Here is a 25,343-nt window from a genome sequence, read left to right as displayed (position 1 = left end):
GGCTTTATTAAGCTGACAACAAATTCTACAAAAAAGGTCAATTAATGGCCATTTCTACATCCTTATATTATTAGAATAGTCACTCTTGGTGACATGTTCCCTGAAAGTCTCTATCTTTGTGCTTCTATATACCACTACATACAGATGTATGTACAGGTCCACTGAAGAAAGAGAATCAAGTCAAATTTCCAACTGATATTCCTTCTTCCCTCCCTGGTGTTCAGAGTGCTCTTCCCAGTATCTCATGTGATAACTTACCTCTTCATCAACACTTTTAAATTGTTTCTTATAGACATCAATGGCAAATGTCAATCTTCAAAATAACTTAAGAGAAAAGACGCCTAGTCCCAGCCATCACTACTTTAAGGGATTTAGTAACTCATGGTATTTACAGTCCAAGCCTTGAACTGGTTAATACTTCAGATTCTTCAGTATTGCTCTAGTTTGGTTTCTGTTACTATGATAAAAACAACAACAACAACAAAAAACCCTCTAAACTAAAGAAACTTGGGGTACAGGGTAGCATTCAGCTCACAATTTTGTGTGACAGTCCATTATCAAGAAAACTAGGAAAGGAACTCAAGCAGGAACTGGAGGCAGGAACTGAAGCAGAGACCAAGGAGGAATGCTGGTTTGGGCTTAGTTCTTCTGCCTTGCCCAGTTTCTTTTCCTATACAGCCCACCCCCACCAGAGTCCTCAGGATGGCAGCAGTGCCCACAGTGGGATAGACCTTGCTATGCCTATCAGCAACTAAGAAAATACAGACTGGTCTGATGGACACAATTCCTTGTGTCAGGGTCCTTCTTCCTAGATGACTCTAATTTTCCTCAACCTGATGAAAGCTAACAAGCACACACATGTATTATCCTTAAGAGTCCAGAGTTATTCAGGGCCTCCTTCCATGTGCCTGGTGAACTGATTTCTCCCTGACACAGAGCTATGACCCATGAGTCTCTGCCCTGGTGGACTCTGGGTCTTCCTGTACATGCCTGCATTCTCCTTTGCACTCTTTATGCTAGGACATAAGTATAGAAGAGCAGGTATACTGCTGTATGATAGCTTGGGCTCCTTTAGGCATGTACCTAGGAACAGGAAAGCTAGATCAGATGGTAGGTCATTACTTTTATTTGAATAATTTCATTTGTTGGGAAAGTCTTCGTCCAGGGATGTTGAATGCTTATACTTCAACACATATTAAGTAAGAACAAATAATTCAGTATTTAATTATTTAAATTTTTATTATGGAGAAATCTGTTTAGAAAATTTACCTTAAGTCTTTTTGCTTTCCTGTACAGACTTTTCTCTGTGACTTGCTTGTCACCAGACCAGAACCTGTTTGCTTTTCATACAGGATACTGCTTCTGCATATATGGCCACAATCCAATTTTGGAGTTACTTGGTGAGTATGTAGCTATGAGTCCTCACTTTCCCCTTAGCAATCCAGCTTTATATTTGAGACAGGAACTTGCTGTGAAGGTCTGGCAAGCCATGTTTTAACTAAGCATCCCAAGTTCACTTTGAGCCCACAGCAATCATGCTGCCTCAGTAATGGTGAGATTTTGAAGAATGTCCTACCAAGAACAACTATAATTTAAACCTTTAAAAGTGATGCAATAGGGATCAATGTACACTGATTCACTTTGAATTACATGTTGTTATGCACCGGTAACAAGACTGTCAAAAGCTAACCTCTCATCATTGGTTGTGTTTGTTGACTCATCACGCTAAAAAAGACAAATACAGCATCAACATTTCAAAAGAGTAATGGTGGTATTGCTCTTGGTAATGGTAGTATCCACTTAACAAACTAGATTTTCAGTTACTATTTACTGAAAATAAAAATGAAAAGAACATAATCAATATTCAAATTTGCTTAAATGTGCATGATTTACATACTTTGTAAAATTAAATTGATATTAAGCATATTTTAATAACAAGATTTATGTTTAAATAAAAATATTAGGAAGTCAATATTATTAGTAGATGTTCTTTCTCTAGGTATAAATAAAGAGAAAAAGAAGAATGTATCAACCTTTTACTTTGGCTGTTTTTAAAACTAATTATCAAATTATGAGCATTATAAAGCTAAAATGTTCCAAATACTTTATAACATGAAAGTATAGTCTTATAATGTTTTACTATAACTGTCTATAGTAATATATTATTTATATTCTATAATATGTTAATATTAATGTTAAAATAGCATGCTATTATAGTAATATATTAAATACCCTTTAATCATTGGATTTGAAATTTTATACTACTAGTTTTATTACTATTTCATTATTTTTTACATTATTGTGATGACTAGTAATGTTTAATTTAGAAAATATTGATATTTATTTATTTATTTACTGTGCTGAAGATTAAACTCAGAGACTTGAGGCATGTTAGGCAAGCACTCTATCTCTGAACTATATTCCCAGCCATAAGATATTTAAGAAATGCAAACCAATAGTTGTTCTGAGTCAGTGCAGAAAGACTTTGAGAAGCTGAGTGTCCAGATTTGACATTTCTGAAGAATGAACCCTGTTCCTTAAAGTCATCTAAGCCCCCAGGTGCTTTCCATTTGCCCAGCTAGCTTCATAAAGGAAACACACATTCTAGTCTTTTTCCATTTGGGTTGGTGCAGAAAGGACTCCTCACCAGTCTTTTGTCTTGCAGATGCCATAGTATTTACTAGAGGCACACAAAGGCCAAAGCTAGACTGTATTGCAAGGTAATGACACAGATGAAGTTGAATGCTGGCTACTGTTATTCAAATGTACTAGTATTTGCATCTCTTTGTTACTTCTACCACCAACTTAAACCATCATCACATCATTATACAAATGTCTTTTTTCAACTGAGGGAAAGAACTATATGGAATCACCTTACCTGGCTGAATTACTTTGTGTTGAATTAAATGATAGAGGTAATAATTTTAGGGTATAATTTAACCCCAAAATATTACCCAGGAGAAAATACTTCCTTATAAAGTATCTGTTATTGTTGCTGTATATGGTAACTTTCTGAAACTAGATAGATAGATAGATAGATAGATAGATAGATAGATAGATAGACAGACAGATAGATAGATAGATGATAGATAGTTTGAGATCAGTATAGTTTAACCACATTCCAGAACATTCAAAAAATCACTTATAAAACATGTTTAACATTAATCTTATAGATATTTAATTATTCCAAGATTACTGAGATAGCTAATTTTATGTCAACTTGACACAAGCTAGAGTCATCATAGAAGAGAGATCTTTAATTGAGAAAATGCTTCCATATCAAGCTGATGGCAAGCCTGTAGAATATTTTGTTAATTAGTGATTGATATGAGAAGGCGCAGTCCATTGTGGGTGGTACTGCTCTGGGTTGCTCATCTGGGTTCTATAAGAAAGCAGGCTGAGTAGGCCAAGAGGAACAAGTTAGTGAGTAACGCCCCTTCATGACCTATGCATCAGCTCCTGCATCCACGTTCCTGCCCTGTTTTAGTTCCTGTTTTAAGTACCTTTGATGTGAATGCATAAGCCAATTAAACTGTTTCTTCTCCAATTTGCTTTTGGTCATGGGGTTTCATCATGGTCATAGGAACCCTGACTAAGGGAAATAGTCCACAAAATAACTACATTGATAATAATAAAAATGAAGCACATTATTAGAAAACACGGCTCTTATAAGATGAAATGACTGAGTGTCCTTGACATCCTAACTGTTCTGCTGGCCTGCTGGCCTGTGTCTTGAATGTCCTGGCAGGAACTCTCCTCACCTCAGTTACAGGAATGCATGGAGCTGGCTGCTGAAGGTCGGTGTGTGGTGATCTCACTTCGGATGGCTTCATTCCTCAAGCACTGGTCACAGGATTGATTTAACTATGTCTCTGAACTACAAACAGCCTCAGCTTCCTCTGTTGTAAACTGGAACTCTCTTTCTCCACCCTGCTCCATGGCAGGACTTGACATTGCAAATACTTGCATTGAAAATTGTAATGGGACATTGCCAATTAAAGGATAATTGTTAATTATCAAGTTACTAATAAAATTATAAGTTTAATGGTGATGTCTCTTTCACACTCTTATCATCACCTGGTAAAACAGACTAACATAAAATGACTATAATTAGTTTATTTTAAACACCCATTAGCATGTCCAGTAATATCAGCAGCCATTTGAACAGCATAGACTCCATTTCTGACATACTTTAGGAGGTACCCGCTCATCTCGACTGTGGAAGTTTACCTCTGACTAACCTCAAATCAAAGCTGAAAGTGACAAGTGACGCAAACAGACAGGGTCTATCTCATCTCCAAGGCAAAAGGTGGTTCCTTTTATCAACAATAAAAGTTTCCTTTATCAACAATTGCACTGTAATATCTTAGAAGCCGCTCTTTAAACCTTGTGACACACATCAATTGTGAGTCTATAAGGTAGTTAAGAGCCTGAAACTCAACCCAGAAATCCACAACAAAGCTGTTGTGAGTCCTGCCCTACAGACAATGGTTGAAAGATCATTTCCGGCAATTTTGGAGAAAACAAAAGGTTACTAGAGGTGCAGAGGTACACAAGGCTAAGTCTATTCTGTCACCTTGCAGATCTTAGGATGCCTCGGGGTACCTACTGCTGAGAAAAGACAGCCAGTCAGTGCCAGGTGAAGAAGCCCCTTTCCTCCCATTCTCTCTCATCCAAGCGGGGTGTCCCACACAAACTGGCTCAGAAATTTCCCAGATGCATTAGACTCCCTTATGCTTGCTTGCTTTCTTTTCTTATATATGTCATTGCCTATACCAGATTTGATAGAAAATTAGAGTATCATCTCAATTCAAAAGATTACACACAAGTAATTTACAACCATCATTGATAGGATGCTTATGTTTATGTAACAAGTCCACGCATTCCGGATCAAATGGTTTATACAGGATGGTAAAGAAATCTCCCATGTTTTCTTGGGGGATTAGAAATCAGCTACTTTCAAAGTTGTAGACTATGTAAACATGATGGTTTGTGAATATGTGACAATAATAATTTTGTATTATTATAAGTAATTATTATAATAAATTATATATAGTTTATATAAATAAAGTATTATAACTAATAATTATTATCTCCTTGTGTCTTATACACAAATGTTTCTTTAGTAATGTCTAAATTGGTGGCTGCCGAACCGGTTTGCCAAAGCATATTTACCTTCCTTCACGAAGACATTTCTAAACTTTGGTCAAAATAAATCATGTGTCTTTGCTTTAACAGATAAATGAGACTTGCCATTCCTTAGTCAGGGGAAGGAGACAGAAGTTTGATGCTGCTAAGGTAAAAAGTGTAGGAGATAGAATGAACCAGAGTGAAATGGACAGATGAGATAAAACATCCCAAAATATGGCCCCATGAGCACCTAAGGAAATGAGCCATCAACTTGAATAGTAAGAAAGGACGCAGGAAGCCATGCAAGGTTCCTTTCTCTATCTTCTGACACTTAAAAAACTTACTAAAAATGAATCTCTAGAATTTTCACTTGTATGTGGGAAACAAAATGATAAAGAACTTCCTGAATATCTAAAGTAAGACCTATTTTTCTTTGATGTTCTTCTCTCTGTACTTTCTTATTTTTCGAATCACTTTTTTGTTCCCAAATCAAGAACTTGTTAAAGTCAGGAACCCTGTCTCTCGGAATGCTAATAGCTATTGCTTATGAAAGGAACAGTCTGAGTTGATAGGTGGGCAGTGAGTTTGTAAGTTTGCATAGTCCTCACTTGTCATTGAGTCACAATTGCTGGGGTTTATGATAGCAACAGAAGAACCCTAGCAATGATATCCATAAATCTACCAGTGGAGTGGAAATCTGTTGTTGGCCTGTTCTCAAGCTTTGTAAAGTTGAGTCCTTCCAACTCCTCTCCTCCAGCAGCATTCTGGCTTTCTGATTCTCAAGTTGTCCTTGAAACTTATAACTCATAATCTGGCCTCTTACTGCAATGATACATTAAGGAAACGCCTTCTCACTTGTCACTTCAATAAACTCAAGTTGCTTTTAGTCACACATGGTTTGGGTACATCCAAATCCCAAACAGTGCAGTTTCTCTTAGCAATGCTATGAAGGAACGAGTGGAGATCACTGTCAGCATAGGCTGTGCCTTGGAAACCTGCTTTGCTATGCATGTTGCTGATAGCACCAAGTACAGCAGAAGTGATGTAGTCCCTCCCCTTATAATATGGACTACGTGACAAGGTTAAATGCTTAAATTTTGTGTCTATCATAGACACAACACTGGTTGCTTTTACTGCAAAGACATCTTGGCACTGGAACTTACTCTCTAACAAAGCCATACATTCCGTTACCCCTTTTGTAAGATAATCCTGAAGTGGTCAAGCTTGATGGTTTAGAGAAAAAGAAGATGAGAATTAAGTAGCTTGCTCAGAATTTTTTAAAGTCCTATCTATCATTGGTACTTGGACCTTAAGATTCTATCATCATTCAACCACATCAGGATACAAATGGGGTAGTTTGGTGATCTGGTGTATTGTCAACACCAGTCAGAAAGATACAGGGATATGCCAGAGAAACAGCAAATGGCCTGGAATCACAAAAATTCATGATTGTGTTGTTTGAAGAATGATGTTGTTCATATGGTTAAGCCCTCTGGGAAAAAAAAATCCCTAATGGTCTCAGTCAATTGTCTGCATATTAATGGACATTTTGACATTCTAGGCTTGCAAGACCATGTACATCTAGAGTACTCACATCTGGCTCAATGATTTTTTATTTTACAAATAACTTAATGTTGATATTAGTACGAAATCATATAAGTTGACTACATTCTAGTAACTTCCCATTATTTACAGTTTCAATGTGATACTTTGTGGATGATGCTCTGACATGTTAGGTGTTCTAACATGAGAATAGTTTAGCAGTGAAACAAAATGGTGAAGAGAAAACTTCATTGAAGGGAACATGACTGTACGACATGGCTTAGAGCCAACCAAACCTCCTTGTGGAAGGTTCTGAAAGACCCTAAGGACTGGATCTTTTCAGCTGTTAGGTTTTTAATTTAATTTCACTAACAACAACAAAATATGCAAATACATCTCTGTAACATAAAAGAAAGGTTAACATTTCTGTTATTAATGTAAGTTTATTTCATATTAGAATCTATGGCATTTCAGCTTCCATTTAAAGACCTGGGGTGGAATATTTTTTTCTTCTTTTTCTCCTCTGTAAAATGCAATTATGAAGAATGGAGGAGCTTTTGAGCAAATTGTGTGAAGTAGGGAATCTTAAAACAACCTCTTTTTAGGGTAAAAATGCTCAAACATAGTGACATGGTAATTCTCAGGTTGCTACAGACACAAAAGCCCACTGTTTAATGCTATGTTGTTCTCATTTTTAGATCATTGACAAAGATCACAAATACAGATCCAACATCCTAAAACACATGGGCCTGATTCTGCATGCCGTTGTAATGAAGTCCTTTGAATTATTATAAATGCTTGAGCATTAAAAATTCATCAGCAAGGAGAGAGAGGTGCTCTTTATTTGTGGTGTTCTGAATTTAAACACAACCCACTAAGAATGGTTGATTGTCCCGAGGAAGCGCTGCTGACAGCCATCAGCAGGTCTGTGCAAATGGTATTTGGAAGAGGTAATAGGAGCTTCGGGAGTATATTTCAGCCGTATAATAAAGTAATTGTGAAAGTGTAATTGCAGTCTGCCCCCATACCATATTAGGGTAAGGAATGAGATGTAAGAACACAGAAGATCTGCAGAATTATTTTATAAGCTTGCAATGCCTGGCTCACAGAATTCTGAGACTTTATCAGAAAAAAAATTTAACTGGGCAGTGGTGTTTACCTTTTGAAATCTATTATAATGAACCTGAACAAAGCCACCAGTGATCATGTTACAACTTTACAAACATCCTAAACCTGAGAATGGCTTCCAACATGAAAATGGCATTGGGTAATGTTGATCAACTAATTTCAGCTCATGGAAACATCAAAGGAAATACTGAGCACAGATCCTGCTGTTTATTTTTGAACGATACCTGGTTCGAATTTCCAAAGACTTAAATATTTGTGTGACTAGAATTTCAATTTTTAAAAATTTATTCCCTCGGCTACTTCATAAACAATCACTATTGGCTTAAGTTACCGGGCCACGGTATCCCACGGGCATCAGCTGCTTTCCAGGCAAGACTTTAGAAGGGGCAGGGAATGCTGCTTCTGTTCTTAGCCCTCTCATCTAGCCTACAGGAATGAACAGGACCAAGAAAGAAAATGTACGGATGGACATGCAGGCAAGTCATGCTGTCTGTATTCAGTGGTAACAGTGGCCATGGGAAAATGTACAATTATCTATTCCATTTCTGGCTCGCTCTCATCTTTCAGTAGAGTTACCTAGATCATATGTAAGATGATCACTTCTCCAAGTGCCCACTAGTTCTCACAACTTCAGCACATGTCTTGGCACATAACAACTTATGATACTGTATTTAGTGAGTACACAACAAAGACAAATACACATAGCCACATTTCTGCAATGACAGACAACAAATGTAATGGTCCCATAAGATACTATCACTGGGTGATGTGCTATGTTAATGTACACTCTACAATGATTACAGATGCAATCTCCTGACAATGTGTCTTTCAGGATATACCCCATCACTAGGTGATGCTTGGCTTTGTTTATAAATATCATCCCACTCTCCTGAAGTGAGCCACAGCAGCCCTGCGCCATAAGCTCACAACACCACAAATGCATCCTGGAATCAGGCGAATGGAATCTGTTTCTCACTGCCATCCTGTTACAATGGAAACTTGGGAATAAATTCCACAAACAGTAGCTCTATACAATGCATGTTCTTCCAGCCTGCCATTTTGGACAAAAGTTTGAAATATTTTAAGTATAAAATAATTACCCTTACTTGGATATGGGCAAATATCTAAAATTATCATTGGTCTACCATGAGTTTCTTGGAGATAAATCACTCATGTCACCAGGAGGGAATTTCCACTAGTCATACATTTCTGCTTTACTATGTACAGACTCTACAAAAAAATTGACTTTGACTTAACGGTAAATTCCAGACACAGGAATAACACCTGGGAACTCCTCAGTGCATACACCTGAAACCTACCCATGCCATCCATGTAGCCAGAGCTCCTGTCTTCCCAATATTGAGAGGTCCACCTAGGTGTATCCCTATGATGAAGAGGATGGGAGAGAACAGAGCCTCCTGTAGGTGGGAGAGAGTCTAGGGAAAGGCATTGAATTAAGTAACTTAAAGGACTCTTGAAAGTAATGAGTCATGTTACAAATTAAATAAAATCAGCAAGAGGTGAAAAGAAGCAGGCTTGTGGTGTGTGTGTGTAATGTGTGTACATGTGTACAAAGTGCGTAAGTGTGTCTTAGTCATCTGTTAGGTCATACTCTGTATTTTGCCTCCAAAACCTCCACTATTGCTCTTTACTTTCTTCACACCCCCCTCCTTTGGACTTTGCAAATTCCCAGCATGCTAGTTCCTATACTGATACCTAAAAGTAGGAAAGCATACTCGAAGAACTTCCTTCACCACGAGCCATTACCGGTTCATCCTGTGACGTGAGCACTTCATCCTCCCATCTACATCTAGGCTATCTGGCGTCCTCCCTCTTCATTGTTGCCTCTCTTCAGATCATAGTAGAGCTATCCTGGTAGTAATCTTCTTGCTGTAACATCCCCAATGCTGAGGTTACATGTGTGCACGTCTATTCTTGGTATGTACATTCTTATCAGGGACAAGCATCAGTCCACTGACAGTAGGCATTTGACTTCCAACCCACTTTCCCCGATCTCATTCTGTTTAGGTTAATAAGCTCTTGACTGCTCCCACTGCCGTGATTGTGCATCATTCTAAGGAGCCCTCCCAATTAGGAGACCCAATCTCATTCCAGAACTCTCAATTCATAACCTAATTCCAGGAGTTTAAGCTACCACATCTTATGTTCTACCTTCTTTAGCCCAGGGGCTCATACCTTCATGTCTTTCTTCAATTTCTGTGTTTGACATCTTCTGGCTAGAATTGTTATAGCTTTTTACTAGGGGGAAAAAAAAACCCTTTAGCTGTGTGGGTAATTCGCGCCAATGCATGTCTCAGAAAGTCAGACTTGTTCCTCCTTGTACTCTTTCTTACCATCAAGAGGAAGCAAAGGCTAAACCTTAATATTTATGTAGTTTAATACGTCAGACAAGAGGCAGGCGTTCCTCTGTTCCCTAGCTGGGACCCCATGTGCTTTGTTTGGTGTCTTTAGCATTTCTTGATGTTTAGTTCTTTGACTAGTTTTGTTTGGCTGTAGAGGCTTGAGCTTAGGAAGGATAATCATGTACTCAGCCATTGGGCTGCACCCCCAGTCTCTGTTCTTTCTTTTTTTAAGGTGCTGCATGGAAAAATAGAAGTCTAAAACATAATTCAAAGAGTCAGAAGTAATTTTCCTCTTCTTTATTAACCAAATTTTAAGTCTAGCTGATAGGCTGCCTCCTCAAGGAAGCCACAGGGGTTCCTCCAGCATCAATCCTAGCCTATTTTCTAACCCTCACGCTGTAACCTCAGGTTTTCTGTCCTGGGACTTACACTATGACTGCACCACAGTTGCCTCTGTTCTGCAATGATCCATCTGGGACCAGATCTTACACATCTCGGAGCATCTCTCTTGCCCCCTGCACATTCATAACTAGGCTCTCCCTCCAACGGCAATCGGTAAATAATTTTCAGTTTCTCACACTGACTAAGAATGGCTTGTTATCATGACCAAAGCTCTAGAGCGGTCGCATTCCCAATAAAAATTTTACTTATGCTGAAATATTCTGCTTCACCTGTGGGCTCTGTAGCAGACCAACCTGAGCATCAGAAAGTATAACAGAAATGGTACTGGGGTTCAAGTGGAGCAGCTGACATGGAAATGACCTTAATACTGTTACTGCTACAGCCTCGGCCTGATGAAACCTCCCACTAGAGTATCAGCTGGAACACATTCAGACAAGTACTTTTTAAACATCATTTTCCCCCTTGCCTGATCTCTCAGGAAAAAGTAAGAAAAAGTCTGTCCAAGCATTACAAAAATGTCATCCATACAAAAAACTAAACATCTAAATGCAACAGAGTTTGCTTTGGCATTTTAAAGACACAGTTGTGCCTTCATTTGGCCACCACCCCACACAGCAGAGCCTGGATCACCAGTGGCCATTTCATATGTCCTAAAATGTGTTGAGATAATATTGCAGAGCTCAGAAGAAAGTTAAATCTGTTTGGGACATACTAAGGCTGTGAGGTCACCATCCCTTCAGCCTCCTCCTTACTACTACATATATTAAGTATGACTCCGGCATTGACATTTTCTTGACTAATCGAAATGACACAGAAATATAGCTTTGTTCTAAATTTACTATCCGAGTACCAAACTTTGAGATCCCATCAAATCAAAACAAAACAAAACAAAAAACTATAGACTGTGCCTTCATTAAGAATCCCAGCACATGCAAGGCGGAAGCAGACAGATCTCTGTGAATTCAAGGCCATCCTGTTCTATATATTGAGACCCTGTCTCAATAAATAAAATTTAAAAAGCCTCTTCTCTTTTTATATATTAATAAGCTCTTGTTTTACCTGGGGTTATTATAGCTAAAGATACATGACAAAGAAACTGTTCCTTAACTTAAAAGTCACGGATAGTTCATATTGTAGACAGTTCAAGATAGGAGAATATGTCCACGTGTGCAGCTTGGCAAAGAAGTGCTTATCACAAATACATCCTTGCCTTATATGTTATCAACCAAAGTGTATTTTTTCAAATTTTATACTGATATGATTATTAATGTCATCTAAAAATTCAAAAACAGTGGGAATCTTCGACATCTCAGAAATCTATTGCCTAGTCTCTGTCTTCATTCCCTACAAGATCCACAGGCTCTAGGTAGATAACTGACCTCAGGACATTTTTCCACTGAATTGGGATTCTTCTTTCTTCTCAAAGCACTGTTAGGAAGGGCTAGTTAGAATGGAGCAAGAGAAACACTTCTCAGAGCAAGTGCCATTAAAGAAAATGTTTTGGCAGAATTTCCCCAACTTGTAGCTTAGAAGAGCTTACATCATTCAAGTATATTATAAGTGCAGAGTAAAAGAGAAAATTCTCTGAATAGTTTTTGTTCTACTTTCAAACTCTGAAGCTGAGAGAACACATGCTATTTCACTTCAGAAATGAATAACACATGATTTTAACACACACACACCACCTTTCTAGTTTGGAAATTGCATATAAAAGAGTGTTATTTTGGCACGGCTGACCTGTAGAGATATGGAACTAAGCACAGTCATGAATTCACTCCCTCTGATATGCACACATGATACGCAATTAAAATCTCCATTCACATTCCTGCTGGCTGTCAATCATGAGGTAAACCTTTTTGACAACACTCAGCGAAGCGTACCAGCGGACTGCTCCACAGGAACTTAAACAGTAGCAGCTTTTCTTACTAGCAAGAACAGGTTCTGTTCTAAGAAATCATTAGATTCTGAAGGCTAGACTCTTTCATTAAAAATGAAAATGTCAACAAGATTGCACCTGGAAAGCTATGTGATATCATATCTAGAAAATAGAAACTATGTTTTAATATATATGCTAGCCTTTGAAAGTAGGGGAATCTTTAAAAGCCCTCTCTCCTGTTTAGAACCATGAGCAACGATCTTACTGAGCAGACTGCTAAAGGAAGCACTTGCTTTCCTGCTTCTACTTCATTATGAAGGGTTTACAGATGAACTTTAAAACTTTAAAATTAGATCATGACTCAAAGTCCACATGAAAACTGGTCATTTAGCTGATCAACCAATGGGGAAGTGACTTTTTAAATCAGGATAAGACTATGTAGCAGGTGAGAAATACCATACCCATCAAAACTCCCAATTTATGAAGCTCTATAGAAAAATGTTGTGCACATAAATTCTTTCCAGATGAACCCAAAAGGGACTCTGCTCATAAGTTTAGCATCTGTTGAACACTGAACTCAAGACTGTGCCCTTCCTAACAGTGCATTAGTGTGCTTTAAAGCTCCAAGCCCATACAGCAGTGCAGGGCACTGAATGAAGCATGCTTGCTAGGCTGCTGCTGGGTCTGCTTTGAGCAACTAACCTTGGATTACAAATTCGGAAACAAGTTAATACTATCAGATGTTGAAATATCTGTCTCCTTATTTATTGGGCTATGCATGTGAGAGAGCGCCTGCATCCTGACCATTAACAGTCATGACAAATTGCCTTGCTAATGAACGTTACACACTGAAAGTGCCATAACTGATTAAAGTACAATTTCCCACTACTGGAGAGAGACAGAGAATCGGGGTTTCCAGCAGTGGGTGACTCTGATACTCTGCCAACAGGCCTCCAGGGCTTACTGAGATGTTTAGAAAAACACTCTCCATTCCATATGATCGTATTCCGAAAGCCTATGTGTATACAACAGGTTTTTAAACTGCTTAGGTTCGAGCTGATGAGCCATGAAAAATAGATGGGTCTTAACTATTTGGCCTCCTTGCAAATGTATGTTAAAGAATATTTTTAGTGTGGGCTTTCTTTTCTCTTGCTTTGCTTTCTTTCTCCCCACCCACCCCCCCCCAAACATTGCGTGTGCTTTGCATTTCACATAAAATCTTTCTTTTGTCAGTTCCTTTGTTGGTGCAAAATTGGCAGCAGTTCAAATTCAAAGTACTCCTATTCAGTTACTGACCAATGTCATTGTAGTTCACATCAGCCAGAGAGGTAAGCTCTAAAAAACATAAAAGACTTGCTCTGCCACTGACGAATAATGTGTACATTTTTACAGAGCTTAAACCTTAATGCTTTCCCTGAAACTAACAATACAGTGTATCTTATCATTCCCTTTTCACAAGCAGGCAGCTGCTGAAACGCTTGCCACTTCAAAATATCAATTGCTTGCCAGGGTTGTCCTCAACACACCCTGTCAAACTCATGTATGCTGTGCAGGAAAAATGGGCCTGGGCTGAAAGCTAGAAATTGTGTCAGATTCTGCTGTAAGGGTCTGATGTGCAAGGAACAATGTATGACAGCCGTAGAGACTACAAACAATGGCACCGAGCCAGGGGCTTCATAGATCACAACTGTGCCTGTACATATTTGATTGTAGGCATTATATATTTAAAGCATGACAAATGCACCATTGTACACTGGGTTTCCCCCACGGAAGCTCCTCCCACTAGCAGTCTTGATAATGGGAACACAGTTTTGTTTTGTTTTTCTCTTCTGAAAATATTTAAGCTTGCTCTCTCTCTCTCTTCTCTCCTTCTCCCTCCTCCTCCTCTCTCTTTAACACACATACTCACACTCAGGGTTATCATAATAAATTAGAAAAGCCAGGAAACAATACTATAATATGAAAAAGTGAGGTCTTATTTGTTTAACACTATGTCTTCTCTCAAAGGACACAAAAACATGGCTTATGTTACATGAACAGTCACAGAGGGCAGGAAGACAACTGTCATGATGTCTACCTAGCTGGCTTTCTGATTTGCGCAATTTTCCAACAAAGTGAACATCCCATGGGAATATGATATTTGCATGTAGAAAATATGGCTTAGTAAGTTTTACTAGCGTTATTTTCCTAGGCACGAGAATAATTAAGAAAAGAATATTTCACTACTGCCTCAGACCTATAGACTGACATTAATTAATTTGTTTTTAAATTATAAGTATCTCTTCCCCTTACTTGATTTACTCTGAGTACATGAACAAATTTTGGTTATATAAAGCTGTTTTATTCCTAAATGTCTTCATAGATGACATAAAGTTTGACTCTCCTCACTTTGCCCTGTATCTTCTTAATTACAAAGGAGCCCATGGCTTTTACAGTTGGACACTAATTCAGTAAGTGACTGTGGAAATGGAAGTATGTTTATGGAAGAAGATTAGCATGAATATATATTAATCTCTTCTATGACCTACCTTAGGTTACAAAACCTTTATCACACAAGTAGTTTGCAGTAGAATTAACTCACTGGAGGCTAAGGAAAGTAAAGAAATATGCTATAAAGGTCTTCATAAACATTTTGGAAAGAGGCTAGGTAGTTTGCTTAGGGTGCTTAAGGTGATGACCTTTGCTGTGTTGATTAGCGGGACAATGATGCATTAGTAACACGCAGCAGCTGTACCTGAACTGCTACCATGAATATAATAGCCTTTTATAGCCATCAGGGGAGTGAGTAGGAGGCCTTTATTAACCAGCAGACATGATTAGCACATTATGTAAACTTTAACAGGCAAATTATCTCTTATTGAAATATAATGTTGGTTGTAACTAATTGTAAACATGATTTTCAAAACGTCTCAGTGAAATATTCCAATGTCTTGGTATCATTTGGCTCATTATTGGCTGGTAATGAACAAGATAAACATGTTCTATTGTGGTATTAGATGCACTTCCCAAAAGACAGAGTGTGCTACACAGTCTGACTTTAAAACTCTCTAGTAGTACAGGGTCAGTGATATTAGCATGCATGAAAACTTTCTTTTCGCCAATTAAGAAAGATGGTTCACAACTGGTAAGGCTCTGCTGGGATTCCCCTCCCCCATCTTTTTATTACTTTAAGCAGTTCTTAAAAGATTAGTTTTGCAGTAAATTTTTTAGAGTTACCTTAAAAAATAACTGCATAATTTATTTCAAAAGCTTAATTTTGGGAGAGGAAAGATTATCCCATTAGCCTTAGTAACTGAACAGAGCTCTGAGAGTCCATTATGCGTAGTCTTTTATGCCCGAGCAGAAAGTCATTAACATAAAATAAATCATTAGCTTTGATATTAAGCTTCTACTATCTGCAGGTTTCTATGATTAATGTTCATGACTGCATCTGCCAGATGATAAAATATACTTTTGTTGAAAGGTTATCTTGCCTCTTTACTATTAACATTTCTCTTTATACAATTGTTACTGGCATTTTAGGCTAAGGGGTACTGGCTTCCAAAAGAACTGGTATTTACCATGTTGCAAAGATAGCAGGGAAGGCAAAACTTTACCCACTATTCTTTAAATTAACCATTTCATTGAGTTAAAGACTTAAGGAAATCAGGTAGTCCACAGACATTCTTCTAATGCAACTGAAATTTCTGTAGACCCAGTTGTTCCATTTGCTAATTCATTATTCATACAATATTGTAAATATCTGACTCATATCAAAGGAAAGGGCAGAGAGGTAACCTTGATTCTCTGAACTCAGGAACTTTCCTCTTGGGTTGTTCTAAACTTTTATCCTATCTTATGACAATGAAGATCAGGCAATGATCTATAGCTATAACATTTTTTTCTTATTATGGACAAGACTTCTGACTGTGAAGAAGAAGAAGAAGAAGAAGAAGAAGAAGAAGAAGAAGAAGAAGAAGAAGAAGAAGAAGAAGAGAAGAAGAATGTTTCCCACAGAAGCATACCAATATCTAAGAAAAGCGATCACAAACTGTACCCCTTTAGATTCCTTCTTGCTCATTCTCTCTTTTGCTCTCCAAAGATTTTATCTCTTTCACTAATATCCAAAAGTTCACTGATTTGAAACTTTTGAGAACACTTCCACCAGGGTAAGAGAAACAGATCTGGGCTGAGCATCGTGTTGTGCTACAGCCTACCATTCTTTCAACCACTGGATCTCCTTTACCAAAGGATCGCCAAATAATCGATTTGCATTGGTTTCTGAATTTTCATGAGGCTCAGTGGATTCCTATATAAGTTTTTTTTCTATCTTGGATATATGGAAAACTGGGACACAGGAGTTTAGTGTCAGAATTTTTACCCAACCTCAGAACAAAGCCAGGCTTCTCCAGACGCTGATAAGCATAGCAGGAAGGAATCGCACCCTCTCATGGTTGGGTTCATTTCATGTAGAATTAACAGGCTTATGAGGTTTCTTACCAAAGTATCAAGAAAACAGGTCTTGTCTTGGGAATGGCCTAGAGTTTAGCTCAGAACGATTCGGTTCTTTAGTCCACTAGGTTCTAAAGCACGTCTTGGCTTTCAGAAGCTTCTTTCCCCCTGAAATATGGCGAAGTTTCTTAACAAGAGTAACCATCAGGGATTCCTAGGAGCTGGGATGATTTCCTTAATTGCTGTTCTTGTACACATTGATTGATAGAGTCTGCCAGTGAGGATAAAATCTCCTGTGCATTTATGGCCAGAAATAGAGCAAGAACTATGAGATGCACAGAAACACACAAACCCAAACCACACATTACACAAATACCGTTGGCTCACAATTTATCTGGAGAGGAGAATACTGAGAGTGGCATCCTTGACGTCACCCCAAGAGCATTTAACAGAGAAGGTTCTGTTCATTGGTGTTGTGGATCAGACACATGTCAATCTACATGGTTTCTCAAAACATAGCAGGTTTTCCCAACCATTGAGAAAGGATCTTATTAGTCAACCATGCCTTCAATTCTCTAGGAATCCCTCCAATATGGATTTTTGCAAAAGGTCACAACTTGTGGATAAAATGCAATAGACGATTGGCTAAAGCAACTTAAATCACTTAAAACTTCTAAGGAAAAAAAAAAACTGTGGACAATGTGACATAGTGGTCACATTGACACCAGTGTCCGGAAATCTGGGACTGTAAACGCACATCAGTGATGATGCTTCCTGAGCAAAATGGAAACCGAACATTAGTCTCAAAAATGATCTTCAAACTTTTTTATCAAGTGAGATAAACTTATCAGAGAGCAAGCTCAAGAGGACTTGGAAAAATACTGCTCCCTACATCATGAAAGAATGGAGGCTTCTTCTTGGAAGGATCTTGCTCCTACCTATTCTTATTCTGCTAGCATTATTGCCCAAGCACACAGCAGGATAATGTTTCATTCCATACAGGAAGTTGCAAGGGAAGCATGTATTAGGACTAGAAACATTCATGCAGGTTGATGCTGACTGCACATAGCCATGTGTGATGGAAGTGCTGTTGTAATTAGCAGTCTTTTGGCACTACCATTATAAATCATATTTCTAAGCAGTCTATAACTCGATGTTTTTAATGAGACTTTGCTCTTCAGAATAAAACTTGGCATAGAGGGATGAAAACAGAAAATTCTCAAATTCATCAGAGCACATGTAAGCTGCGACATTTTGTCAGGCCGGGTTCCATGAAAGCAAATCACCAGCCACCTAAGCAGACCTTGGACTACTGGCTCTGAAAAGCACACATTCAGAGAAGACTAACTGAAAAGATGTCAGCAACTCCCAAGCAAATACAAGGACAAACATGGTATCTTTAAAGTTGTTATGAATTAAACACCTGGCTTAAATAAACTAGTCTTGTGTCTTGGCACTTCAAATGAAAGCTTCTGGGGGCCAAGATCTACGCTTGTGGGGTCACGCCATCTATGGTTATAGTGGATTACAGTCTTTCCCTGCAAGTATAGTCTCTAGGATTTAGTTGCATGAGTTTGCTCTAAGCAATGCTTAAAGATATATTTTAAAGGTACAATCATTAAACGTGTTCATGATGATCATAGTTGATATTTATCTAGATGTGAAACAGCACTCCTACTTACGACTTCCTGGAAAACCTCAAGATTAGTATTCAGGGTAATCCTAAGACCTAAAGGTGATGTGGTTGGTTCAATAAACTGTAGGGATTACTTTTCCCGTTTTAGTTCTTTGTAGGTATTCTTATAGGAACATATGTGAATGATAAATATTTTCTCTTTAGCACTGTAACATACCTAATGTGGTGTATGGGCCAATTAAGGGTCACAGTCTCATATTTATAATGTTCTGGAATTCGACAGAAGCTTGCTTGCTTGGGATGATCTTCACAGAGCCTGTCTCTAAATGCTAAGTTTATTGAGTAGTAGGAGAACGATGGTGGCCTAGAGAAAACAGCCACAATTACTTTTCCTCTGCAACACATCTGCACTTCTCAGCCTATTACAATGTACCAATAAAGTTGAGGTGTATGGGGATGGGGGATGGCATTGGGGTTTTAAAACGTAAGTAAGGACCAATTCTAATTGGTCATAAAATACAACCAGGATCCTTCAGGAAGAACAGGTAGGTTAACATGATGGTAGTGATGATGTTAATAAGAGGAACAAGGCAACTAAAAACAAGAGGGCAAAGGCCTGCAGAGGAGGGCTAAGAATGGACAGCACATCCCCCATGGGTTCATATGAACAGTGGGCAGGACAGTATCCAAGCCAGGTTGGTCCAAGGAGTAAAGGCAGTGGAGATCAACCATGAGGTAGGATATTAAAAGCATAGGCACCCAAACAGATATCCCTCTCCTCCAGCATCCTAGGTTATCCCTCCGGAGCCCATCACATGTACAAAACATTGTGAAAACACCATTCCAAACAGCCCATATACAAAACCAGCATGAATTTCCTCACTCCTTTGAGCTCCCCATTTATCTTTATTGCTATCTTAATCTCTTTGCAAGCACATCCCCAAAAGAATTTCAACTGTACACTACCTATTCAAGAAGATATTAAAGATTGCTTCAGGTTTTATACCTAAGCAAACTATCAAGTTTACTTAACATTATCATCCAGTAACTTTTAAAATATACAACAAAATTTCAGAATACTCAGCCACATACGCTATTAAAAAATAAGACCTCTGCAGACCTCATGACTATAATTTTTGTCACAGTTAAGAATTAGGATTGGTCATACTAAAATATGTGACAAAGTCAAGATAGCAACATTAAAGATTCTGTGTGCTATAAGATTTAGTGTCAAAAACTATATCATGTCTTGGCTTATGCTCTTTCTTGTTTATAAATTTATTAACTTATAGGAGGTTCTAGCCCATTTAACCCACAAGGAAACTTTGATTAGACAAATGATGCATCGAGTATTAATAAACAGAGAAATATATCAATAGAAGGTCTAGGAGTTATGGATAAGACTAATTATGTTGCTTTAAATTGCCTATGACCCTCCCCTTCTTCCCCTTCCACCCCTCTCCTCCTGTTCCCCTTCCTTCTGTTCTCCTCTGTCTCCTTACATTTATTCATCAAAGAGGAATAATGGGCCCTTCTCAGAGTGCTTCCACATCCAGCATTTTAGGCATGGCATGTGCTGCCACATTAAAATACAATGCATAGTACAATACAAGAAGGAAGATAAGTCCAAAGATTTCATTGCTATGGTTAATACTATATTACTCAAAAGTTATCACAGGTGTAACATCTGTCCACAAATGATCCTTCCTCTTGATTCTTCATGGAAAAAGTATTCATTTTCCGTTGCAATCCAAAAGCGCAGGATTTCAAGTGGCCACAATTCTTTACTTTGCATGTAGCTAGTATTAAGCCTGAGTTTATGTGCAGGGCTCCCCGTTTTTAAATCCACCAATGGATGACTCAGGACATAAAAGCAACTCTTGTGAGCAGTAAAGCCTATGAGTCCCCTCCCACAGCTGGACAAGGTCAGTACCCCTATCATTAGCCAAGCCAGCACGTAATTTTATTAGTGCTCCTCACGTGGGCAGACACTGAGCAGTAACTGAACACATCACATCATCGCAAAAATAAAACGTGCCATGTCTTTGTCCCATTTTAGCATAAAATCTGTAAAAACGGTCTTTAGAAATGACACTACACTAAGAAACTGAAAGCTGTTATTATTCCTGTAGGTATATGTTCCAAATGATGATTTGACATCTTCAACTGGAACAAAAAAGGGGGGACTGTATTTTGCTGCAGCACTCCAATTGGGAGCTCATTTAATCTAATTTCTTTGGTAACATTCAGTTCAATTAAGGGATACACTGTTACTTAAAATAGTCTAATTGGATGAAACTCTGATCTGGTACCCATCTTTCAGTGTCTACAATAGAACTGTTCTTTCAGTTGCAAGAAGTGAAGGCTGTTCCTTCCATCCTACATGCTTCTGGCCAGTCTCTGATCTCCACTGCTCTTTCAAAAGCTGACCTACATAAAGCACGCACCATGCCACCAGTTCTAGCAGTTTGTCTAAGGGAGGGGATGGCCTCACACATTTGCCACAGCGATGTCGTTTGCCTGGTTCCCCCAGTGGGCTACGTGAATGTAAAGGCCAGCTTGCACTGTGGTGTGTTCATCGTGGATCCAGCTCTTACAAAAGACCACTGGGTTAAACTGCTTCCAAATGTGCCTCCTACAGAGTTTATTAACTGAGAAATCTAAATAGTGTTTTGGCACTGTACAGAGCAGAGGATCTGGGAAGTGTCAGCAGAGTAAAACAACCACATTTCAATTCAGAAAAGCTCAGAAAGAGGATATTCATTTTCTCAATTAGGGTCTCTTCTGACATTGAAAAAAAAAAGTGCCACCAGAAAACTATATTTACATTTCGTGAGACACCAAAGCACAGAAAGTTATGGTTCCACTGGGACTTAGCACACCAACTTTAAACAGTATAGTGTTGACAGGTTTAAAATAAAGATAATTAGTAATTTATGATCTTATCAGCGTGTTCAAAACAGATAACCCAACAAAGTGACTGTTATTTAAAATAAACTGTATATTCATTACAGCTCGGAAGGAAAACAGGTTTTCTTGGCACTCTGTCTCTATGGGGAAGCTTGATCCAACTAGGATTTTGCTAAATATAGATACAGATTGATTTTTTTCATCTTTCCAAACTTCTCCCCTTTTTTTCACATCTCCCTACACCTCACTGCTAAAGGAGCACTGATTGTCTCAGTCCTAAGCAATTCAAATAGTGGAACTAGGCAGGAATTTTACACCAGTGCAAATCACCATGGGGTAGGGAACAAGTGCCTGGGCTTTGTGGGATCTTGGAACCTTCTCAGTGTGTTTAGGAGCAGTGACAAATATATTTGATAGACTGTGGCACAGAGATGGATAGGGAAAGAGTCCCTAGAGAAACCTTTCCAGGAGGTATTTTTTTACTAGAAGAAACAAGTCTTATGACTTTGCATTTTTAAAAATCCATTATTCCCCATCTAAGTTAAATAGGAGTCTTGCAAGTAGTCTATAGAAAGGATGGCTGATTTGCATTTAAAAAGAACAGTTTGCTTCTTACACACAGGGTGACTTAAAAGGACTTCAGTGGACTAGTAAAGAAACGGTGAAGACTTTCAAAATTAATTCATTCAATTCACAGCACAACCCTCCAAAATTATTTAAGGCACTTAATTGGAAAATGATTTAATATATTGAAGTAATTCCTGATTTTCCAAAGCATTTAACTTTTAAATTAAATCTGACCCTACTATCACAGAAATGATGAGTGAAATGTGTATTCAAGTCATTACCTTCTTTTTGGAGCCCAAATTCACTGATAAATGTAATAAGACTTGTATAGTTTTATTGCCAAAAATGGTGTCAATCTTTTGATTCTAGTAACAACTACAGAACAGGTCTTTAATCTCCAAGACAGACTTTCTACTTTAAAGAAAAAAGTAACAGTGTTCTGGTTATCAGGGGGGAAGAATATCAAGCATAAAACCCTTAGTTTTAAAGTCAAAATATATTCTAAGCTGCAAGAATGGTGTTAGCAGCAGTGTAAAACTTCTTCATGTCACCAACTTTGCTGTGTGTGCTGAAGTCCCCAGTACCTTTCAACTTGTCCCTGGCCTCAAGACCTGTACTACCCCTTTGCCTAACTCCTAACCTCTGCTCACAACTCTTACTGAATATTACAGTGCACATGGCACCCAGTTGCTTCTCTGTGGCGTGACTGTAGGCTTTGTAACTCACAGCTGTGTGTGTGTGTGTGTGAGTGTGTGTGTGTGTGTGTGTGTGTGTGTGTGTAATAACGAAGACTGAGAGTTGAGATATAACTCTAGCCTGTATCGTAGTAGAGAGTCCAGGAGGCAGGGGTGCTAAACAGCTCTACATCACATTTTAAGGTGAGGACTCCTCAGCAGACAAGCGTTGGGAGTTTCAAAGACTTTCCCCCAAGAATTCATCTACTTGTCAGTAAGAAGTGCCTGAAAGGACTGGAAGAATCTGCTGGGGGTTTTTATCAAGCGAGAACTGGGAGTCCAAAAGGCTTGCCATGCATTTCAGAGACCTTCTTGTCCCCAGCAACCTCTATCAGCTAGGACTGCTTAGAAAAACCCAACAAGCCCCAGGAGAGGAGAGATGTGGCCTGTGGCTGCTCTTGGAGATGATCCCTCCGTGTCCCTCTCAGGTTTTGCGTGCATGAAGCCAGGAGAGCAATTACTTCCCTAGAAACTCCTGGCTGTCCTATCCTTGGGCCAAGCTGAGCTCCGGGGCAGCTTCGCCAGAGTCCTCATTCTGGGCCACCAGCATAAAATACCTTTCCACTGTCCTGTGTGGCCCTAGTCAGCAGACTATGGTGTAGCCCAGCCAGGGACCTTGCTTCAGCCAGGCAAAGAGCATCGGAGCTTTACACTTGAATGCAAAGCGCTAGCTTGGCTTCCTGTAAACTTGCTATTTCCACACCCCCCAAATGAGATCTGTTCCCCCAAATCATAATGCGACTAGCCTACAGCGCCCTGGTCTCGAGGGCCAGCGTCCGAACTCCAGTTCGGCGGCCGGAACAGAAAACAAAAGAGTTACAGAATAATTTTCACGGTGTGGGGACGCCGGATCCTCCGGGGTCCCTGCACCCCGACTCCTAGCTGCTCCTCTGGCAAGTGATCCGGAGCAAGGAAGCGATGCCACGAGCCCCCGCTGTCCAAGAAAGGGAGGGAGAAGAAGGAACTAGGATATAAACTGAATTCTCCTACTCTGCCTCAGTTCCCAGACCCCAGACACACCCCCAAAGTATTCCGTGGGTTTTCTCTCTCGATCTCTCGCTTTTTTTTTTTTTTTAAATGTCTCCCGGAAAGCCTAAGCAGGGATCCTTAGTGGCGAACAGCAGGAAGGAAAGAATCCGAGCAAATCGTGTCACTTTCCGCACAATCGCGTTGTTTGGCAAACCCCCGGAGCTGCTCCACAATATTTACTACCCAAGCGCACGCAGCGCCGCCGCGGGCTGCGACCGAGCGCGCCCGGGACGGGCCTCTGCGAGCCGGCCCAGTCCGCCCAGCGGGCCCCATCGCGGTCCAGCCACCGCTGCCCCCCTCCCGGGATCGAGCCGCCAGAATCGGTGCAGACAAAAGCAGAGTGTTCACCTTGTTGCAATAGTAGGGGTCCAGGCAGGGAGAAGGTCCCAGACAAGGAGCGGCGGGCGCAGCAGCGGGCTGGGCTGGAGGTGGATAAAATCTTACGTCCATTTCACTCTCACATCAAGCAACTCCTTTTCTTTTCCTTTTTGAAAAAAAAAAAAAAAGTGCTCAGAAAAAAAAAAAAAAAAGCTCAGACGGAACAGAGAGGCGTCTGGGCTCAGGAGTAAAAGAAACACCTTCCTTCCCTCACATCCGTTTGTGGTTTGTTTAAGAAGAGGAAGAAAAGAGAGAGAGAGAGAAGAGAGAGAGAGAGAGAGAGAAGAAAAAAAAAAAAAAAAACAGAGGGTGGAAAAGCGCTCAACTCTCCCCCCCAAGCCGTGGCGCGCACCCGTCCACGCCGAGCGCGCAGCCTGCCTGGTCCGCTCGGCCCCGGCGCTGTCGGCCCGCCGCCGCCGGGCAGGTAACTTCACGCGCTCATTGTCCCCCCCGCCCGCCGCCCCATCCCCGCCTCCCGCGCCCTTCGCCGCCCGGCACTCGCGCTCCGGCTCGGGGTACTGGGCGTTTTATTTGAGACTCTGCCTTGCTCTGCTTTTAGTTTTTCTCCACGTTTGAGGCCTGGGATGGGGGAGTGATGGAGTGTGTGTGGTGTTGCGGGGAAGATCAGGATCGGAGGACACTAGTGCCCCGGACCGGCGGGGTGCCGACAGAGGCTGGACGCGGCCCAAAGGGTACAGTTGGGGACCGAGAACCAGGCGAGGGACAAACGCAGAAGAGGGGAATGCGGCTCGAGCAGTAGTGGCGGGACCCCGGGCAGCGTCCGTGCCCCAGTCAGCACCCCCGGGTGGGTGCCATGGAGGTGGATACAATCACACAAAGGGGCTGGAGAGATGGAGCAAAGGCTGACTGGGGCACCGTAGGGCTCACACAGCAAGGGGGCGCTGTGGCGCACCCCCGCCCAGCACCCGCAGCCCCACCCCCCGCCCCACCCCATTCCTTGAACCCCCCACCACTTACTCCTGCCCGCTAGCTGCACTGCCAACCTCTGCTCCACGCAGGAGGTAGAGGAGAGGGTGTCTTGTGGCGCTGCTCGGGAGCCTGCAGGGAGCGCAACCTCTGCCCCATTCTAGTGTGCAGCTGACCAAGGGACTCCAGTTGATCTCTGTGCGCAGAGCGGTGCTCCTGGAGTTAGTGCTCAGAGGGCCTCGGCATTCGGCTTTGGTTCTCAGTGGGAGGGTTTGCAGAGGCTGAGCCTG

At 40.2% G+C, this 25,343-nt stretch overlaps 1 protein-coding gene across 1 annotated transcript in view; it reads right to left on the bottom strand.

Moving 5' to 3' along the window:
* Tox (thymocyte selection associated high mobility group box) overlaps positions 1-24,561 on the bottom strand; it is a 302,621-nt gene extending 278,060 nt beyond the window's left edge. The window contains exons 1-2 of the mRNA XM_029476656.2: positions 24,479-24,561; positions 24,097-24,232 (exon numbers count right to left, since the gene is read on the bottom strand). Coding sequence (XP_029332516.1) covers positions 24,097-24,198 — 102 coding nt within the window. The 5' untranslated portion in view covers positions 24,199-24,232; positions 24,479-24,561. The remainder of the gene's footprint in view (positions 1-24,096; positions 24,233-24,478) is intronic.
* Between the last annotated feature and the right edge of the window lie 782 nt (positions 24,562-25,343).

The sequence above is a fragment of the Mus caroli genome, unplaced genomic scaffold, assembly GCF_978045245.1.
Source record: "Mus caroli unplaced genomic scaffold, Mus_caroli_1 scaffold_6, whole genome shotgun sequence".
NCBI classification, from domain to species: domain Eukaryota; kingdom Metazoa; phylum Chordata; class Mammalia; order Rodentia; family Muridae; genus Mus; species Mus caroli.
The sequence above is the reverse complement of the archived record's forward strand: the minus strand, read 5'-3'. Positions and strand labels throughout refer to the sequence as shown.